Source organism: Canis lupus, chromosome 14, assembly GCF_003254725.2.
Source record: "Canis lupus dingo isolate Sandy chromosome 14, ASM325472v2, whole genome shotgun sequence".
Lineage (NCBI taxonomy): Eukaryota > Metazoa > Chordata > Mammalia > Carnivora > Canidae > Canis > Canis lupus.
In genome coordinates, this window is record NC_064256.1 from 23,179,357 (window position 1) to 23,197,491 (window position 18,135).

Here is an 18,135-nt window from a genome sequence, read left to right on the forward strand (position 1 = left end):
TGCTGGGCTGGGGTAGGCTTTCCCAGGTGGGAGGAGGTCCCTGTGGATGGTCAGAGCAGACAGAGCCATATGCTGCCTATGGTCCTCCCATTTTCAAGAGAAAGGGAAGAATCATGAGTGCAAAGCCCCCCAGATTACCAAGCCATTGATTAGAGAGTACAGGGAGGACTTGGGTTAATGATAGTAGAGCTTTTACCACATTGAAGGAGCCTAAGGAGTGAGGCTTACCCTACCTCCTCTCCTGCCATAACAAGTCTCCTCTGGGTAACTCAGATAGGCATTGGGGTTCCTCTCCCATCACTGGGGATTTCTCTCCTTTTCTCCTTCTCTTATACTGAGTGCTTACTCTTCACCACCATTTCTCTCCTCCATTGACCCAATTCACACAGTAGGATAGGATCATAATGATACTCTAATGGCCATCCCTTGCTTGTTTCCTCATATAACTCAAACATAACTCAGCCTTTTATCCTAGAAAAGGAAGAATACATATAGTTCTCTAGAATAGGGATTGGGAGGGGCACTTGGCTGGCTCAGTTGGTAAAGCAAGCAACTCTTGATCTCAGGGTCATGAGTTTGAGCCCCATGTTAGGCATAGTGATTACTTAATAAAAACAAACAAACAGAGATCAGGAAACTACAGCCTGAAACTTGTTTTTGTAAATAAATTTTATTGGAACACAGCCATATTCATTAGTTTATATATTGTTTTTGACTGTTCTCAGCCACAAAGGTAGTGTTGAGAGTTTTGTGACTGAAACCATAAGGCCCATGAAGTCTATAAAATGCTTCCTATCTAGCACTCTACTGGCAAAATTTGCCAGTCTCTAAAATATGAATGACTTTACACTTCAGCTCCTGAAGTTCTGAAAGAGCATCCTTAGTATGTATATGTAGCCTTTATTATTTACTTTAAATAAAAACTACATTTGAAGCTAAGAAGATTACATGGTTGTATTATAAGAGGGATTGTTAAATTGTGTCTAGCCTTACAAGCTGCTGGAAAAGTATCAAGGGGACTGTATTTGCTTTGAAGGATGGGAAGGAAGGACAGAGGCTTGCTCTGGTCAGAAGTGTTTGGCATCATCAGTGGAAAGGGAAGAGAACAGATAATCTGTGGGGCTTATGGAAAATAAAAGGAGTAGAGGAAAATGTCTGGGGACCAGAGGGTTGGACCAGCACAAGATCCTGCATTCAGAGCTCCCTTTTGGATCCTTGGGTCTTTCTCTTCACTGTTCTCTAACTCAGATTTGATTCCTCCCTCTTCAGCCCTCATCCTTTGGAACCTTCTGCCAAGCCAGATAGTCCCTAGAGATGTGAGAAGACTAGGTTCTGCTCCCACTGTGACAGCCTTCTACCTGGGAGACCTAGGGCAAGTCACTCGAGTGCCTCTGCCCCTGGGAGTTCACTCTCTGTAAATTGGGAAGTGGAGGTGGATGGGGAAGATGTCTTACTGCACCATAGTGAGAATTAAATGTGGTGCTGTAAAGAAAAGCTTTATGAGATGTCAAGTCCTGTGAACACATTGGTTGTGTTTGTTGTTCTTTTTAAACAGCTGACTTGCAAATGAAAATTCTTAATCTATCCAGTGTATCGAGTTAACTTACAATTTGAAAACTACTTTATTTCATATTTGTCCATACATCTTTATTTACTGTTGAAGTGTTTCAACTTCTATGTGGGTTTTAAAAAATTAGAGAAAATAACTCAGTTTTTCGCATGATAAAATAATTCTTCAGTGGGAAGAAAAAAACCTTCAAAAATTATATTTCATTGTGACCTGTTCTTCTCTGTTTGCAGTCTGTGCAGTTTTCATTTTGTGGCTTTGTTTATAGAGAATAATCTTGCAGATGGCATTTTTCCTTGTAATCAGTTATTGTCCTATCTGAGTCATCGCCAGACATGGCATTTCAGTAAATAGTGATTCTACAATCGCTTCCAGGCAGATGTGTTGTGTGATGTCAGGAACACCGGCTGATAACCTTTCTGGTTATTCAAGCAATGGAGACATGGAGAAAGCTTTGTACAGACACACAGCTTGAAGTCAGAAAATGGCCAAGTAAGCGCCGACTTTGTGTTGAATGATTTTAGCCAAATATAATGTTTGTGTGGCTATGGGATAGGGCAATAATCATTTTAAAAAGGTAAAAACTCCCGAGTAAATGACCTTTCATATTGGACAATATATATTGTAAACATTGGGCATGGGCGTTTTTGAACATACTCTGACCTCCATGTACAGAGCCTTACATTATTACCTCAGCTACTTATGCTGCTGTGGCCTCATGTTGCTAAACTCATGTTGCATTGGTTTGGCCACCAGTAAACTGGGGGTTGGTGATCTTGTCCCTTCTGAAAAGTAGGGTTTCCTTAGATAGGCAAATAAATGGTCAGTTTAAACAATCACTTGAAAAATCAATCAAAATAGTTCGATGTGCTAGGTCACAAAAATAATGTGATGTAATTTTTCACTTAACAGTTATTAACTTTATTAGCCTATAGACATAACCTGAAAGTTCTTAATGCTTTTGTTTTGGTATGATTTTTTTCCCCTTATCAATCATGAACTGTTTTTGAAATCTAGTAAGTTATGCCACAGTTGTGGATCTCTAGAAGCAATACACCTAGTGGTACTTAATATTAGTTGCCTTTTAGGTTTAACAGATATGTTTTAGAAGGACATTAACTGTATGCTCTAATACAGCTTTTATTACGTATCATTTAATATTTTATCTTAGTTTTATGGATTAGAAACTATAAAGAGAAGTTCACTAATTTATTTAGCTAGTATTTATTGAACGCCTATTATGTGGTATGTCTTGCCCAGTGATAATAATGTTGCACCTAGCTGAGAACAGAGCTTATAAGCTGGAATATGCATTGATGTGCTTGCATTTTATTTCTTATTTCATCATTTAACAACTTATTTATTTATTTTAGAGAGAGAGCAGGGGAGAGAGAGAGAATATTGTAAACAAGTGCCACACCCACATGGAGCCCAAAGCATGCATGGCTCAATCTTACAACCCTGAGATCATGACCTGAGCCAAAATCAAGATTTGACCCTTAACCAAGTAAGCCACCGAGGCACCCCATATTTTTCGTGATTTTATAATTTAACAGGTTTATTTAATTCTTTAAAATTTCAATGAGGCTCTTCCTTGATTATCACCAATGGTATGCTAAACTTTTGTGTTTCATAAGAAAAGTTAAGCTCAGCCAGGACTTGCATACTTTGTTATCTCCAGTCAGGACTTATGACCTTCCTTATTAACAAATTCCTAACCTTTAGTGTTGGCCAAATCATCATCTATGAATTTTGTAATCTTCCCTGTTGTGAACATTCCTGAGCTGGCTTAATTTTATGGGTAGTGCAGTTTACAAATTACTAAACCAACTTCTCATTAATTGTTTCTTTACCTACCATGTGTAAATCACAGATCATTAGTGATAGCCAATAAATTAAAATAGTTCATTAATTAATTAAATTATGCTTATACTTACCTATATTTGTATCTCTCCTATGTCCTTGGAGTCAGCATAGTTATCAACTTCATTTAGTAATATGACCAACCCAGGCATCAGCCTTAGGAATCAATATTAACCAAAGGCTAATTTATGAATTTGTGCATTGTTCTCCCTTCTATAAAGATTTTTTGACATTTGGTTAATTATTACATGCAAATATATGTACCTACTCTGAGGCAAATCTATAGACACACAAGTAAACACTTATAACGAGTAAATCTTATTTAAAAAACTAACTTGGAGGACAGTTATATTATAAAGGCTTTTAATTTGAAAATAACTTGCCTTATCTTCCTTAAATCATAAACTTTCCCAGTTTATTTGAAACATGACTTGATTTACAAAATGTTAATTCACTTGATTTTTCCAGAGTAAACCTCTTTAAAAGCAGGATATATCTCTGGTTTAGGCTGTGTATACGGATATGTATCTATGATTTCTGGAACCTTTCTAAAATTATCATTCTTAAAAGATTAACTTGTTTTGCACCAAAGGAAATAGTAATCGCTTCCATAATGTAAAACGTGTAGTAACAAAAGATATTTTAAACAAATAGAAGACGATTTGGCCTCAGTGGTATGCTAAAGGTTTTGTTTTTGTTTTTGTTTTTTGCTTCATAGGAGATGCAGCCCCTGAGCAAGAAGTGGCAGCCAAAGGTAAAACTTCAGAAGCAGAAGGCAGCCAACCTTTGGAGGTAAGTGAAACTCAGTAAGTCCTTTTGGGTAAAGCTAAAGTCAGGATGATTATAGATTCCTTTGAGGATCAATAGTAACTTCTCCTCTTGCCATGTAGACAGGTGCCTCGGACAAAGAATACAGGCGATCTGCTGCAAGTCAGGGATAGGAGCGCAAGCAGGGATTTTGCCAGTGATAAGCTTTTTCCAATGCTGGAAATGGAAACTGTCTTTTGAAAAAAGAGGAAAAGAGCACATAAGTTAAAACATTTGAACATTTTTTTAATTGAGTGATTATTTTCTAATACATTGGACTAAATAGATGATGTGTGAACCTATAAAGAACAGTTTGAAAATAACCTATTCAGAACTTAGGTTGCTGTTTTCAGCATCAAAGTGTACTCCTTGACATTGTTTGGTAGAAAGACCAGGGCCTTTGTTGTTTTCTGTGTGAGAAAATTATTTCTTCCTTGTGGCGACTTCAAAATGTAATTCAGATACTTCCGTGTACTATGTAGAAACATACCAACATTATGTAATTGCTAAAATAATAATTTTTAAGATTTAGGGGGAATGTTAATTATTAGGGTACAAACTGGGTGAATTTTGGAACTTTCTACATTACACACCCTACTTCTAGCACAGGAGGGTATTGCTGCAAACAACTAGAAAGAGGTCAGGGACTTGGCCTGTTTTGGTTTAGCCCTAAAGCCTAGCACAGAATAGGCAGTTGAAAAGATTTCTTAAGTGAATGAATGAATACAGTCCCATGGTTTTATATTCTGTGAAGAGGCGGATGACTTCCCAAGTATATCTCCATGAGACCTCTCCCCTGAGCTCCAGAACTGCCCATGTGCCATTACACTTACAAGTTTCTAGACAGTTCAGCCTTTATGTGACCAAATAATTGTCCATTCCCAGCCCTCACACCCTGAAGGTTCTCTCTCCTCAGGTTTTCACCATCTCTGTGTAACAGCACCACACCCACTAGACAGTTTAGAATCAAAACCCCTGAGGTATCCTAGCTCCTCTCCTCCTCATACCCCGTGCAGCCCATCAGTAACACTGGTCACCTCCCCCTCTACATCTGGAATCTGACCCCCGCCCCTCTCAGCACTGGACTGTTAGAACCCTGGTCTGAGCTGCCACCTCCACCCCATTTTTCTCCCATAAGTCCATTCTTCACACCGCTGATGGCAATACGAATCACAGCCTATCACTCCTCAGCTGAAAACTTGCCAGCTGACCAGTGTAACTAGGATAAATGCTGTCTTACAGTGGGCTACCAGGAGCAATACGTGCTCTCCCACCTCCTTTCTCTCCATACCCGCAAGCCCCAGCTTGATTTCCCGGCTACTGTTCTGTCCCTTGGTCACGTTAAGCTCCTTCCCACCTCAGCCTTTGCACTAGCTATCCCTTTGTTACTGGAGGGTCATTTAGGTCTTAGTTCAAATGTCACTTTTCATGACTACGTCAGCTATAGTGTCTTTTCCCCCCAGTTACTGTCAGATAACCCTGTTTTATTTCCTCCAACAAACTGATTACTTCTCAGATTATTTGTTTGTTTACTATCTGCCTCCCCTGGCCGGAACAAAAACAGACTCTTGTGAGCCTGGAAAAGTGTCTGTTACATGGAAGGTGCTCAGTAAATCCCTGTTAGTGATAATCTAGATTTCCCATAATGTCATCATCTGCCTGCCAAGTTAAAGGCCTCAACATGTCATTTTGACTCATTCTCCTCAGCCTCTTTATCAAGTCGATCAAGTCTTCTTGATTCTATCTCATAAGTATCTTCCAAGTCTGGTTTCTCATTCTCCAACTAGGTCTTCGTCTGTTTACTAACTGTTATTAGATGAAGTGGTTTCTTTCCTAAATCCCTTTCTGAAAACCAACAGCAGGTTTTGTCACTTCAGGGTCCCCCACATGCCTTGAAACCTGCAGAATAAAGCTTAAAGCTAAAATGCCATCCAAATGGCACCTCCTTGGTTAACTCTTTTCTCTGTACTCCCAGCCAGAAATAATGCCAGTGTCCTTGAACTACTTGTGTTGTCTTTTATGACTTCATATAGTGTCAACTCCTGGAAGGTGAAGCCTATACCTTCTACTATACTATACTTATACTGTACTTATCCTATAGCCTAGTCAACTACTTCACCCATTTACATACTGTCAGACTCATGTGGTATGACAAGGGTGCACTGCCAATGATTCTGGGATGGATAAATGAAAAACAAATAAGCCGTCCTCTGCAAATGCTGTCTTGGGAGTCTCTTCATTAAATCCTCTTTTTCCCCTTACACTATAAACACATAGGTTTTTTTTTTTTCTTTTTATCACTATAAGAAGTTTTCTTTTTTTGTAGGAGTTACCATAAAAGTCTATTAATTTATTATTTTGACCTTCTTACTACATTAGCAAGGAAAACTGTAATGATTTCAATTAGTTAAAAAAAAAGATAGACGTCTGATTAAGAAATTGGAACTCTTGTACCAAACAGAAAAGATTCTCATTATTTTAGTTTTTAATGGCTATGTAAGAAATGTTGAAATATTACTTGTAATGAGAATATGTTTGATAAATTAGTATGATTCAATAATACCTAAAAACACTTTATATTGCCAAAGTAGAATTCCCTTTTCTAAGAACACTTTGGATAAGGTGGCTCTTAGTATATCAAAATAGGTTTATGAGATTGTCTGCTATTCCTAAGGAATTGTTAGACCTGGGATGGAGAGGTTGTAAATATACATACAACTCTTAGCTATATAAGCAGAAATTCTCAATCTATTCATGGAAAAATTAGAAAGCTCCACAAGTCACTATAATGTAAAATGAAATAAATAAGTTCCTTAAACTCCATAAATACAAAGATTAGAGATTTTATTAGGGAAGGAGAGTGAAGAGAGGCTTCTGGCACTAGGTGAGCATTGGACCATTAAAAGATTTGTCTTACTATTTATGTAACTAATTCCTATATGTGAAATTCCTTAATGAAATCCTTCAATAAGAACATTTTAATAAAAAACTTGGGGGGCGAGAACAATTTGGAAATACAGAGGCAAATCATGGTAGAAATGACTTTCCACACAGGAATCTCAATGACAGATGATAAAGGGTTAAGAAATGAATGTAACCGCGGCCTGAGCCACACTGTAGTTTTGATGGCAGTTAAAATGTTTTAAGTAGTCTGTGATATTTTTCCTTATACTTCATAGCCCAAATATACTTTAAAGATGTAAAAAAAATAAAAATAAAAAAAAATAAAGATGTGTTCACCCTCCAAATAGAGCGCTCACCCAACATCATGGAAATTCTAGCATCTAGGCAGAATATAATGTGCAAAAATAGATCTGGTTTGGACATCAAATAAGTTCACTTTACAGAGTTGGATTCTGAGATATCTTCATATGTTTACACAAAAGACTATGAAAGGCAGGGTGTTTATTTGTATTAAGTGATTAGTGGGACTTTTTACTTTGTGAACTGGAAATAATATGACATTCTTTGCAGAAAAACATAGTTTCTCAGTGTACTTGTCTTCTGCAGTCCTCTTCCCTAAATATTTTAGGGTTTCTTTCAATGATGACTTCAAGTAGTTACTACTCTTTCTACCTTGGCACTCCCTCTATATGATCCCAAAGTATCATCACCTGAAACAGGATAACTTAAGGAAATACTGAACCATCTAGTCCTCAAATGTGGTTACTCTCACATTGTGCTGTAACATACATAGTCTATGTTTTAAGAGCCACTGGTAACTTTTAAGAAAATTCATGATGTTTTCGGTGTGTAGAGCATGGCCTGTGTTCGGGCTTATTGAAATGAAAGTCATTAGACACTGGTACTTGGGGAAGAGTTATAATTTGGAACTAATTCCAATTGGAGGATTATCTGTCTCCTTCTGTTCCTTCTTTTTTTTTCTTGTTGCCTTTCTGTGTGAATTTTGGTCATGGGTTGTAATGATGTTGCCACCGCCTTCTGCCAGTCTAGGAGCCTGTTACGTACAGCTCGGGGGAATAGACCCACAGATTCATGAGGGGCCGTGTTTTGAGTTTTTGCCATTATGACTCATCTTTTCAGGGAATAAACATTACAAGTAAGCAGGTAATTAGTCATTATTTTCAAATCATCAGTCATGGAAACTGTTTTGTATTGTGAAAACTGGGACCATATTAGCTGCTAATATACTAGTGGGCCTATTCTTTTTTGGTTTTGTAGGTGTATTTCCAGAGCTATAAATATGGACATTTCCATGTTTTTAAAAATTATATCCAATTTTGGCAACAATTAATTTCAACCAACTTTTAGTAGATACTTTTAGATTAAGTGTGTATTGAGTTTGAATTTATTTGTACTACAAAAATTATTTTTAAATCTGCATTTTGGTTTCCAAGACCAAGGAATATGTTTATTTATTTAGTTTACTGGCCTTAAGATCACAAAACACAAAAACAAGCCAATAAAAATCTCCCCACAAAACCACAATTCTATTTATATATTTGTCTTGAGTGACAACTAATTCACATATGCATATGGAGACACATATAAAATAATAACTAACAGATGGTATAGCTGCAAAGTAGGATTTATAAAGATTATTATCAGCTGGTGGTATTGAGATACTACTGTGGTTATGCTGACAGAAGACACAAAAATTATTTATAATAATAAACTGTGACACTAATATCCCCCCCAGCTTCTGTTAACCAAAGTAGCTTATTGCATATTTAATATAAATTTCTTAATGACGACCTAAAACTATCTTACAGCCAATATGTGCTAGGAAATTTATTAGACAACAATTGCAAAACAGGAATTGAGGTAGCAACAACAAAATGCTTGCTAAAATTGTTAAGTACAGAATACTAGAATCCCTGGAAAGTAAAGTAAATATCTGGGGGACTTTGTTCAGCTCATTTCAAGCATACTTCTCAATCAAGTGTACTGAATTTGAATTTGTGTTTTTTTAACTTATGTATTTGAAAATAGTTGAGACAAACATTATATGGTCTAATTCATTTGGGGAATATAAATAATAGTGAAAGGGAATAGAGGGGAAGGGAGAAGAAATGGGTAGGAAATATCAGAAAGGGAGACAGAACATGAGAGACTCCTAACTCTGGGAAGCGAACTAGGGGTGGTGGAAGGGGAGGAGGGCGGGGGGTGGCGGTGACTGGGTGACGGGCACTGAGGGGGGCACTTGACGGGATGAGCACTGGGTGTTATTCTGTATGTTGGCAAATTGAACACCAATAAAAAATAAATTTATTATTAAAAAAAAGAATAAAAAAATGAAAATAGTTGAGTTACCTGTGGAATTCACAGCTGAGTAATTTAGGAAACAAAAGGTTTTTTTGTTTATTTAGAAAGGCATGGAATGCACATATAAATGAAATATGTCCACTTTTCTTCTAACTTGTTTTTATGCTTCCCTTAAGTTTTTTAACAGAGCAGAGGAGCCTTCAGACTCTGCAGGGACTAATTTCCTTGTTTTTACTTCAGATAGTCATTAAAATGAATGAAAATATCCTTAAGCTTTGTGAATTCCATTATGATAAATATTTTGGTTGCCATTTCTTAAAAGGGGACTAAGATGATCCCATTAGAGACTATGCTCTGTGTAGAGAAGAATCAGGGTCATGTGGTGCAGGAGAAGGGGAACTGGAAGGAGGGATTCTCCAGAAGAGTTTTAAGCATAGCAAACATCCCTCTACGGGATGTCAGAATTTCAGCTTTTAGAATTTTCTAGTATAACATAGTATCTAATTTTATTAAAGTGTTGGGATTATAAAGATGATTATGAAACTGTTTATTCTCACAAGATATTCATAGTCCAAATACTGGTAGAATGGGTATTGATACTGAAGGCCATTTAAATTGGTACAACCATTTTTGGAAAGCATTTTGGCAATAAGTATCAAGAGCCATAAAGACATTAATATATTTTGACAGTAATTCCACTTCGAGGATTCTGTTCTAAAAAAATAATCTTTTCAATCCCCAAGAAGTTTTACGTGCAAAAAAAAGATGGCAGTTCATTCAGTGGGATATTTTTCAGTTTTCTTAAATGCAATTTATGATTGGTTTTCAATAAAACATAAAAACTCTTGGCTTCATACTTTCAGTTAAAAACATGAGATACAAAATTGAATATTGGTGTTATGTGAAAACTGTGCAGAAAAAGATGATGTGGTACATAAAAGCATTAAGGGTAGTTGCCTGTGGGATGATAGCTGTATGGGTTAAATCATTTTTTCCAGTATTCTTATTTTCCAATTTGTCTGTAATGAGTGTATATTTTACATGCTAGTGAGGTTGGTGATGAGGAAACGATGTATTCACTCAAGGGCAGATTTTACTTTAATAGAAGAACTATTTTATATGGCAGTAAAAACAATGGAGCAAGCTATTGAGGATGATCTTTAGGAGGTATGTTGGGACATTTTTGCCTTGGCTCATTTATATTTAAGATCCCTTAATTAGTTGATCACAGAGCACCACATCTGATCACGATTTGTCAAAACATCTGTCCTCTCACCCAGGGGTCTTTCCAGCAGGGAGAAGAGTGAGGTGACTTGGAGGTTATTCTTCACATCTCATTGGAAATCACACAGCCCAAACTTTTCTCGTTGATCAACCTGTCAATGTCATTGTATCAGCTATAAAGTCATGTTCCCCGCCCCCCCCCAAATATACTGTGGGCTATCAATTTAAACATGTATTTGTCTAAAAACTTTGTTTTTTCTTTATATCTATGACATTGAGGCACTTAATTAAATATAATTAGTTTTTCCCTTTATAATAATTAGCATATTAGAGTATAATTTTATTGGATGAGAGTAAGGATCTTTGTTTTTTGTTTTCCCTAATATAAGACCTTTTCAAATTTCTGATTTACTAGGAAGCAAAGCACAGTTGGATTATGTCATTTAAATGGTAAACTTAATTTTTTAATGTGTTTATCTTCTATACAAGATACCTTTTGGGAAGATTTTGTAGAGTGCATTTCTCTCATCTTTATTTTCATTTGAATTATCGCACCGTATAATATAGTGAAAAGTACATTTCGGGGGACTCCCTTGCTTACCAAATGGATCATCTGGGATTATGCTAACGTTCTCTTCAAATTCAATTCTCAATGAAATAAGTATGTTAGATGTGGTTTCTGAGATTTTTTTCTTCCTCAATAGTCTTGGCTCACCACTTTGGAAAGTGAATTGGGATTGGGCCACCAAATGCCAACCTTTATATGACTCTTGTGATGGTGGTGAGAGGGCGGTGATGGACGACGGGAAGGTGGGGATCTGCTGCATAATGAAAATTTTAGGCATTGATTAATCAAGCTTTTATGCTTGTTAGAAAGGAATAGTCCAGTAATCTCTGCTGGTAAATTGTCAGACTGCAGAAACTAGGCTCTTGCTCTTGCTTATATGGTCGGTCGTGGGCCACTGGTAAAGAACAATTAAATCACTTTATTATTTTTGTAGATCTATGAACCTTTGACTTTTATATTTGACAGTCAGATTAGCATAGGTTATTGATTGCCTGAAACACCGGCAAGATGAATTAACTTGAGGCATGCTTATCAGAGTTTGTAAAGATCTTTTCTGAAACTTCAAATTTTTCTATTTTTGTTACTACTACATCTTTGTCCTAATTTCATTTTCACTGGAAAAAAATTATAATGGGAAGGTCATAATTCTGGCGTTTTCTGGTTTCTACTGGGGTTAACTAGCACACTGAAACATAATGTTCATTCATCCTAGTCAGGAAGGCCAAACTATGTGAGGTGTATGAGAGCTGCCCCTGTTTCCATCCAAAATGCACATATGGTGTGGGTAAGCCAGTAATGTGAGTTTTACGCAATGTTTCTGCTCATGTACACAGTCTGTTGCTCAGCACCAATTATGCTTTGCCAGAAACCTGCTAACCTGCTGCTTTTGTAGCTCTGCTTGATGAAGCTAGGTAGCTTAAAGTGACCACAATGATATTTTTTTAACTTTAGCAATCTTAGTTGGTTAAAGTTATATAACTTTAACCACCTGCCTCATCTGCTGATTTATTGCAGTTGATTGCAATTAGAATCAAAGAACTGGAACCTTGTTACTGCATTGCGTGGAGCTGCATTAGATCCAATATGTGTTTGTTATATATGTGTAGGAGGAGGAACCAAAATGTGGAAATATTAGCTTTTTTCCTTAGCAAATCCAGTTTTATATCTCCAAATTAGAAAATATTATTTTAAAAAGCATATAGGATATTCTGTTTATATTTTGGTAGTCATTTTGTCATTTTTCCAGTTTTCCCACTTTTATAGTTTTAAAAACCACAAAATCAGCAGGGTGAGAGGTCCATGTTGGGAGAACAACTGTTCCCTATTTCCCATAGCCATCTTTTTTCTAATCCCCTGTTTTTTAATTAGTAACAAATGGTCCTTACTTTTTCCTCCTTCGGTTCATGTTACAGTCGTAACTTCTTGTGACTATATAGAGAGTTTAAATTAAAGCACAGCCATATTTATGTTGTCTTTGCACAACTAGAGATTCTTTTTTGAGAGCTACATTTCATCTGACTCTTTTGCAGTGGAAAAGTAGCATGCAGATATGTATTTGGTCTAATTGGCATTTTCTGAATATTCCACTTTGTACCTTACCGAGGACTCTTGTGAATATGCCATGAGGATGCACCGATATGAATGCATAGAAAACAAATACACTTCAGTGAAGCTCAATTAAATTTACATCGATTTTTACATTGCTTTCCAGACCTGGCAAGTGTTGCTCCTTACATATGTCTTTTTTTTTTTTTAATGAACTTCTGTGTTCTTCTACCCTGTTCAATAATTAACATTAATTTCCACCCATTCAAGGACTGTTTAATGTCCACTTTTAAGATGTCCTATTTAGGAACATGCCTTTCACACATTGCTTTTTAAATTCGTTAAGAAATCATTATGGGTGTGAATTCATAAATCTTCTCTACCACCAGTTATATAATAGAAAGTATATATACTAGACCTTCCTAATGTAAAAGCCAAAAGCCGTGTGTGTGTGTGTGTGTGTATGTATGTATGTATGTATGTATGTATGTATGTATGTATGTAATAGCAACCTACATTTTCTCTGCCTTGCTATGCCATTTGGAGAATGATAAAAGACCGGCATATACTTTACCTATGAGCATCATGATAGTGGACTGAAGCACCGTTTGCATAGTAATAAAAAGCCCATGAAAACTTTCTCAGAACTTCTGAAGTGTGTGAACTGTTGCATCATCCTGCTCCTTACGCTGGTTTTGCTTGGAGAGTCATTGCCAGAACATGCTATTTGTTCACCTAGATGTTCTGGGATTCATTACTAGATCCAGCCAGTCTATCAAAGCATGTTTCTATCTCATTGCCTCACTCCTGCACAGATTGCCTGCCCTGAATTGTTTTTCAGCTTGACTGAATAACTGTGAAAAACTGTGGTGTGGAATACACTATGACATTTATCTGAGGGAATTACTCAGACATTGTCTACTACGTTACACAGTTTCCCCCAAGTCAAGTCCCACTTAGGTCTTCTAGTTTCTTATTGCTCTTGTATGAACTGAAAATATTTTGTTGCTCCTGAGGTGGTAATACCCCCTTTCTCTCGGGGCCATCGTGAATTCTGTACTCATCATTTTTTCTATTTTCCTTTGGCAGGAGGAAGCTCAGATCTAAATTTACAGCTCAGTTTTAGTAGTTATTTAGGGTCCTATAGAATGTATTTGTGTACTTTATTTTCCTCTTTTCTGTGCTCCAATATTTTTCCTGTGCATGGTCTTTAAATTTATTGTGGATCTTGTTAGCTGTTTCAAATTCATTGTGTAGAAGAAGGGGTTAAAATGTGCACACCTTTAAGTATATGTAATATTTATATAAAATAAGTACATTTAACGTGTGCTTTTTATTTTACTAGGTTATAAGAGATATACATACATACTAGGTTATAAGATACATATATATACACATAACACACATATACAATTTTAATTTTCTTTCATTCCTCTTTTCTCTTAAAAATATGTGATAAAATTATACATGAGTTTTTATTGTGAGAATGTATAGACTTGGGGCACCTTACTTAATGTCTCTCCCATGCCTCAGGCTCACACACCGATTTCCAGTCAGTGTGATTTCAATAGGGTTGTTGTTGACTGGAGGACAGAGATAAAAGGAGCCTCCTTTCCGATTGACTTTGCCCAGGTGCTTTGGCAGTCTACCTTAGGCACCTGCAGCTCACCCTACTTGCTCCATCAACCTCCTTGTAGCCTCCTTCTACACATGCTTCCCCCCCCCCGCCCAGGCTCTAGACATATTTTTTTAAATGGTTTCCCAGTTGCATTTTTTTTTTATTTTTTAAAGATTTTATTTATTTATTCATGAGAGAGATAGAGAGAGAAGCAGAGACATAGGCAGAGGGAGCAGCAGGCTCCCTGTGAGAAGCCTGATGCAGGACTCGATCCCAGGACCCAGGACTCGATGCCAGGACCAAAGGATCATGACCTGAGCCAAGGGCAGATGCTCAACCACTGAGCTACCCAGGTGCCCCTACTAGTTGCATTTTAGATATAAGTATGGAAGACCTAGGAAAAGTGACTGACTAATTTGGAGACAGTCTTGGGAGTCACGATTCCTCACAGTTGTGAATTCATAGGACCCCTGCAGGAGCATGGAGCGCAGCCAGAATGTGAACTCTTATCACCAGACAGATGTGGAGCTTGGATCTTGATTTCACCATATATCCTTGTGATGCCTTTGATAATACTTAGCCTCTCAGATCTTTGTGTCCCCTTGCTGTAAAATGTGAATGGAAATACTTATGTTGCAGGATTACTCTAAGAATTCAATGAGTCCATATATAATTTTTATTTATATGTCTATATACACAATGTCTGACATATACTGAACACTTAATCAATGCTCATTTCTTTTTCATTTGGAAGGAATTTTGGCGAATGCCTTGAAAATCATTCTAAGGTAGGGTTGAAGGGATTCAATAAAGAATTGTGCTCAGGGATCCCTGGGTGGCGCAGCGGTTTGGCGCCTGCCTTTGACCCAGGGCGCGATCCTGGAGACCTGGGATCGAATCCCACGTCGGGCTCCCGGTGCATGGAGCCTGGTTCTCCCTCTGCCTGTGTCTCTGCCTCTCTCTCTCTCTCTCTCTCTCTCTGTGTGTGTGACTATCATAAATAAATAAATTAAAAAAAAAAAGAAATAAAGAATTGTGCTCAAAAAAAAAAAAAAAAGAATTGTGCTCAGATGAAAGTTACAAACACCTGAAAGGCAGCAGCTTAAATTTAGGTCTTTCTCAATTTGTCCCATGTGATGAAAAATCTCTTGGAACGTGGTAGAAGCACTGTTTCAGCTCAAGTATGTCAAGACATGTCCTATGAGTCTTGATCTTTTCGTCATAGTTTGCAAGATGCCTACTGCAGTTCCATCCATCACATCCAATTTTTAGAAGTTGGAAAAAGGAAGGATAGTGAAGGGAGAAGAAAACTACCTGTGATCAGAAATGTTCCAAAACCTCTCTACCAGAGATTTATTGGCCCTAATGTGTCACATGGCTACCCCTAGTGGCAATGGAGCCCCGGAAATGTTTTTAACTTGGTACTTTGCTACCTCCAGCAAAATCAGGATTCATTACTGAGGAGGAAAGGAAAGATAAATATTGGATGGACTGCAACAGTCTCTGACATATATATCATCCTATTTTGCTATCAGAAGCTTCATTTTTCTAACAATAGACATCAATGTGTATGGGAGTGAGGGAAGTAGGGAGAAATACCCATTGATGATAACTAAACTCTGTCTGGAGGCAGGAGGTCTTTGAGTAGTAAAAGGGGATGGGTAATAAAGAAGGATATCATCTTTCAATCTATAACAGATTAGGCATGGTGCTAATAGGAATTTTACATATATTATCATTAATTTTTACAGATGAGGTAGGCTGTATTATCTATATATTTTATGGAGGAGGCAACCAAGTCTCAAGAATATCCATTTCCCAAGGTCACACAACTAGTAACAGTAATGCAGGGGGAGTCAGACTTGTACCTGACTAACCACAAAATCTTTGCTTTGCACCATATGGCTTTCCTGTAGAACTCTCAAGAAACCTGCTACTGTATTTGGCTCTTATTTTCCACAATGCATTGTACTACTGGGGTCTGTAATAACTGTATTTTGCCCTAATTATTTGTGTACAGAGTTGTAGACAGGTGGCTGGGAGAGGCATAGGTGGTGCTTCCCTTTCATCACTACCACTCAGAGGGTGGGGTGGGACAGCTGCCTCTGTATTTCTGCCTGTAGAGTCAGTAGCAGCTAGAAACATTCTTTTTTAAAAAAAAAAAATCTTTTTAAGATTTTATTTATTTATTTATTCACGAGAGACACACAGAGAGGCAGAGACATAGACAGAAGGAGAAGCAGGCTCCCTGTGGGGAGCCCGATGTGGGACTCCATCCCAGGACTGTGGGATCACGTCCTGAGCTAAAGGCAGACACTCAACCACTGAGCCACCCAGGCACCCCATTAGGAACATTCTTTAGGACAAAGGGAATGTGGCAAAGCAGCAGTGACCAATCTCAGGAAGCCAGAATCCAGAATTGAAAGTTAAAGGCATGACATGACATGGAGACAGGTATCTTCTCCATTCAGAACCAGGGAATTATCTTGACTTCTTCCTTTTCCTCCATTCTCAAACCAGTTGGTCACCAAGTCACTTTGCTTTTACCTCATTTACCTGCCCTTTCCTCTCCCCACCCACTTCAGCTGCAGTAGTTCAGGCCTTGTTATCTCTCACATTGACTATTATATTATGAAGAGTTCCTGAAATGGCCTCCTAATCCTCAGTCTTACCATTCAGTGCATTTGCCCACAGATCTGACCACGGAGCTGCCTTACCTGATGATGTTAGGGGCTCATCAGCTGCTTCCAGGATAAAATTCAGTAACTTTGTCTGAGTTGCACATCCCTTCACAATCTACCCTTGCCTATAGTACATTCGGGTCATTTTGTGTCACCATACAGAGTTTATTACCATACTGTGAGCATATTCTCTTCTTTAGAGTTTATATGTGCGATTGTCTCCTTTTCCTGGAGAGCCTTCTTTATCTTTTACCCCTCATGTTCACCTGGAAAATCCCCATTCATCCTCAGCCCTCTGCTCAAGTGTCTTTCATTTTTAATGCCATCTTTGCGTCCCTTAGGCAAAGTCCTCTCTTCTGCTTCCTCAATGCCTGTGTTCTAGCTCCTTCTGTCATGACCAAAGCCATCATAAAGTAGGGAATCCTGGCTGATTCAGCATTGTGTTCCCATAGCTAGCACTGTGCTTGGTACAGGTCAGCCACTTGATACATGTTTGGTGCTGGTTGTGTGCAGGAGTGCACATTTAGGTTAGACCTAAATAACTTGTCCAGTTTGTGATTCTAGCCCTTAGACACCATAACTTTAGGCAAGTTCCTTATTCTTTTAACGTTGGATTAACAGAAGTATATGTGTAAAATCACTCCATCTCTCTGCAATGAACTGTTTTCACCAAGTTCTTTCACAGCTTCTGTCAGTTTTTCAGGTTATCTTTATTTACTACTATTTTTTATAAGATTTTGTTTTTAAGTAATCTCTATACCCAACTCGGGGCTTGAACCTACAACCCCAAGATCGAGAGTCACATGCTCTACCAACTGAACTAGCCAGGTGCCGCATCAGGTTATCTTTAATCATTCCCATACGCCAGCTCAGGGATGATTCTGATTCCCAAATTCTAAAGGAGCTCTTAGCTCTATTATGCATTAGGCCTTTCCTCAAAACTCAATTGTGTATTCAGTGTTTTCCCACTATATTGACTGTTGTGGGCATCCAAATACATAATTTAAAAGGGAAGACACATTTTAAATTATATTTT

General features: G+C 37.7%; 1 protein-coding gene across 18 annotated transcripts in view; it reads left to right on the forward strand.

The window, feature by feature from the left end:
* The window catches only part of UMAD1 (UBAP1-MVB12-associated (UMA) domain containing 1), a 360,265-nt gene that overhangs the window by 152,339 nt on the left and 189,791 nt on the right, over positions 1-18,135 (forward strand). For 14 of the 18 annotated variants that reach the window (XR_007402017.1, XR_007402013.1, XR_007402016.1 and 11 more), the window contains one exon: positions 4,149-4,222. Coding sequence is in view for 8 of the 18 variants with exons in the window: in XM_025471251.3 (XP_025327036.1) it covers positions 4,149-4,222 (74 nt within the window). In the remaining 10 variants the exon portion in view is untranslated. Of the gene's footprint in view, positions 1-2,940; positions 3,075-4,148; positions 4,223-18,135 lie in introns of all 18 variants that reach the window. The other 4 variants (XR_007402010.1, XR_007402012.1, XR_007402018.1 and 1 more) reach the window with 1 other exon arrangement.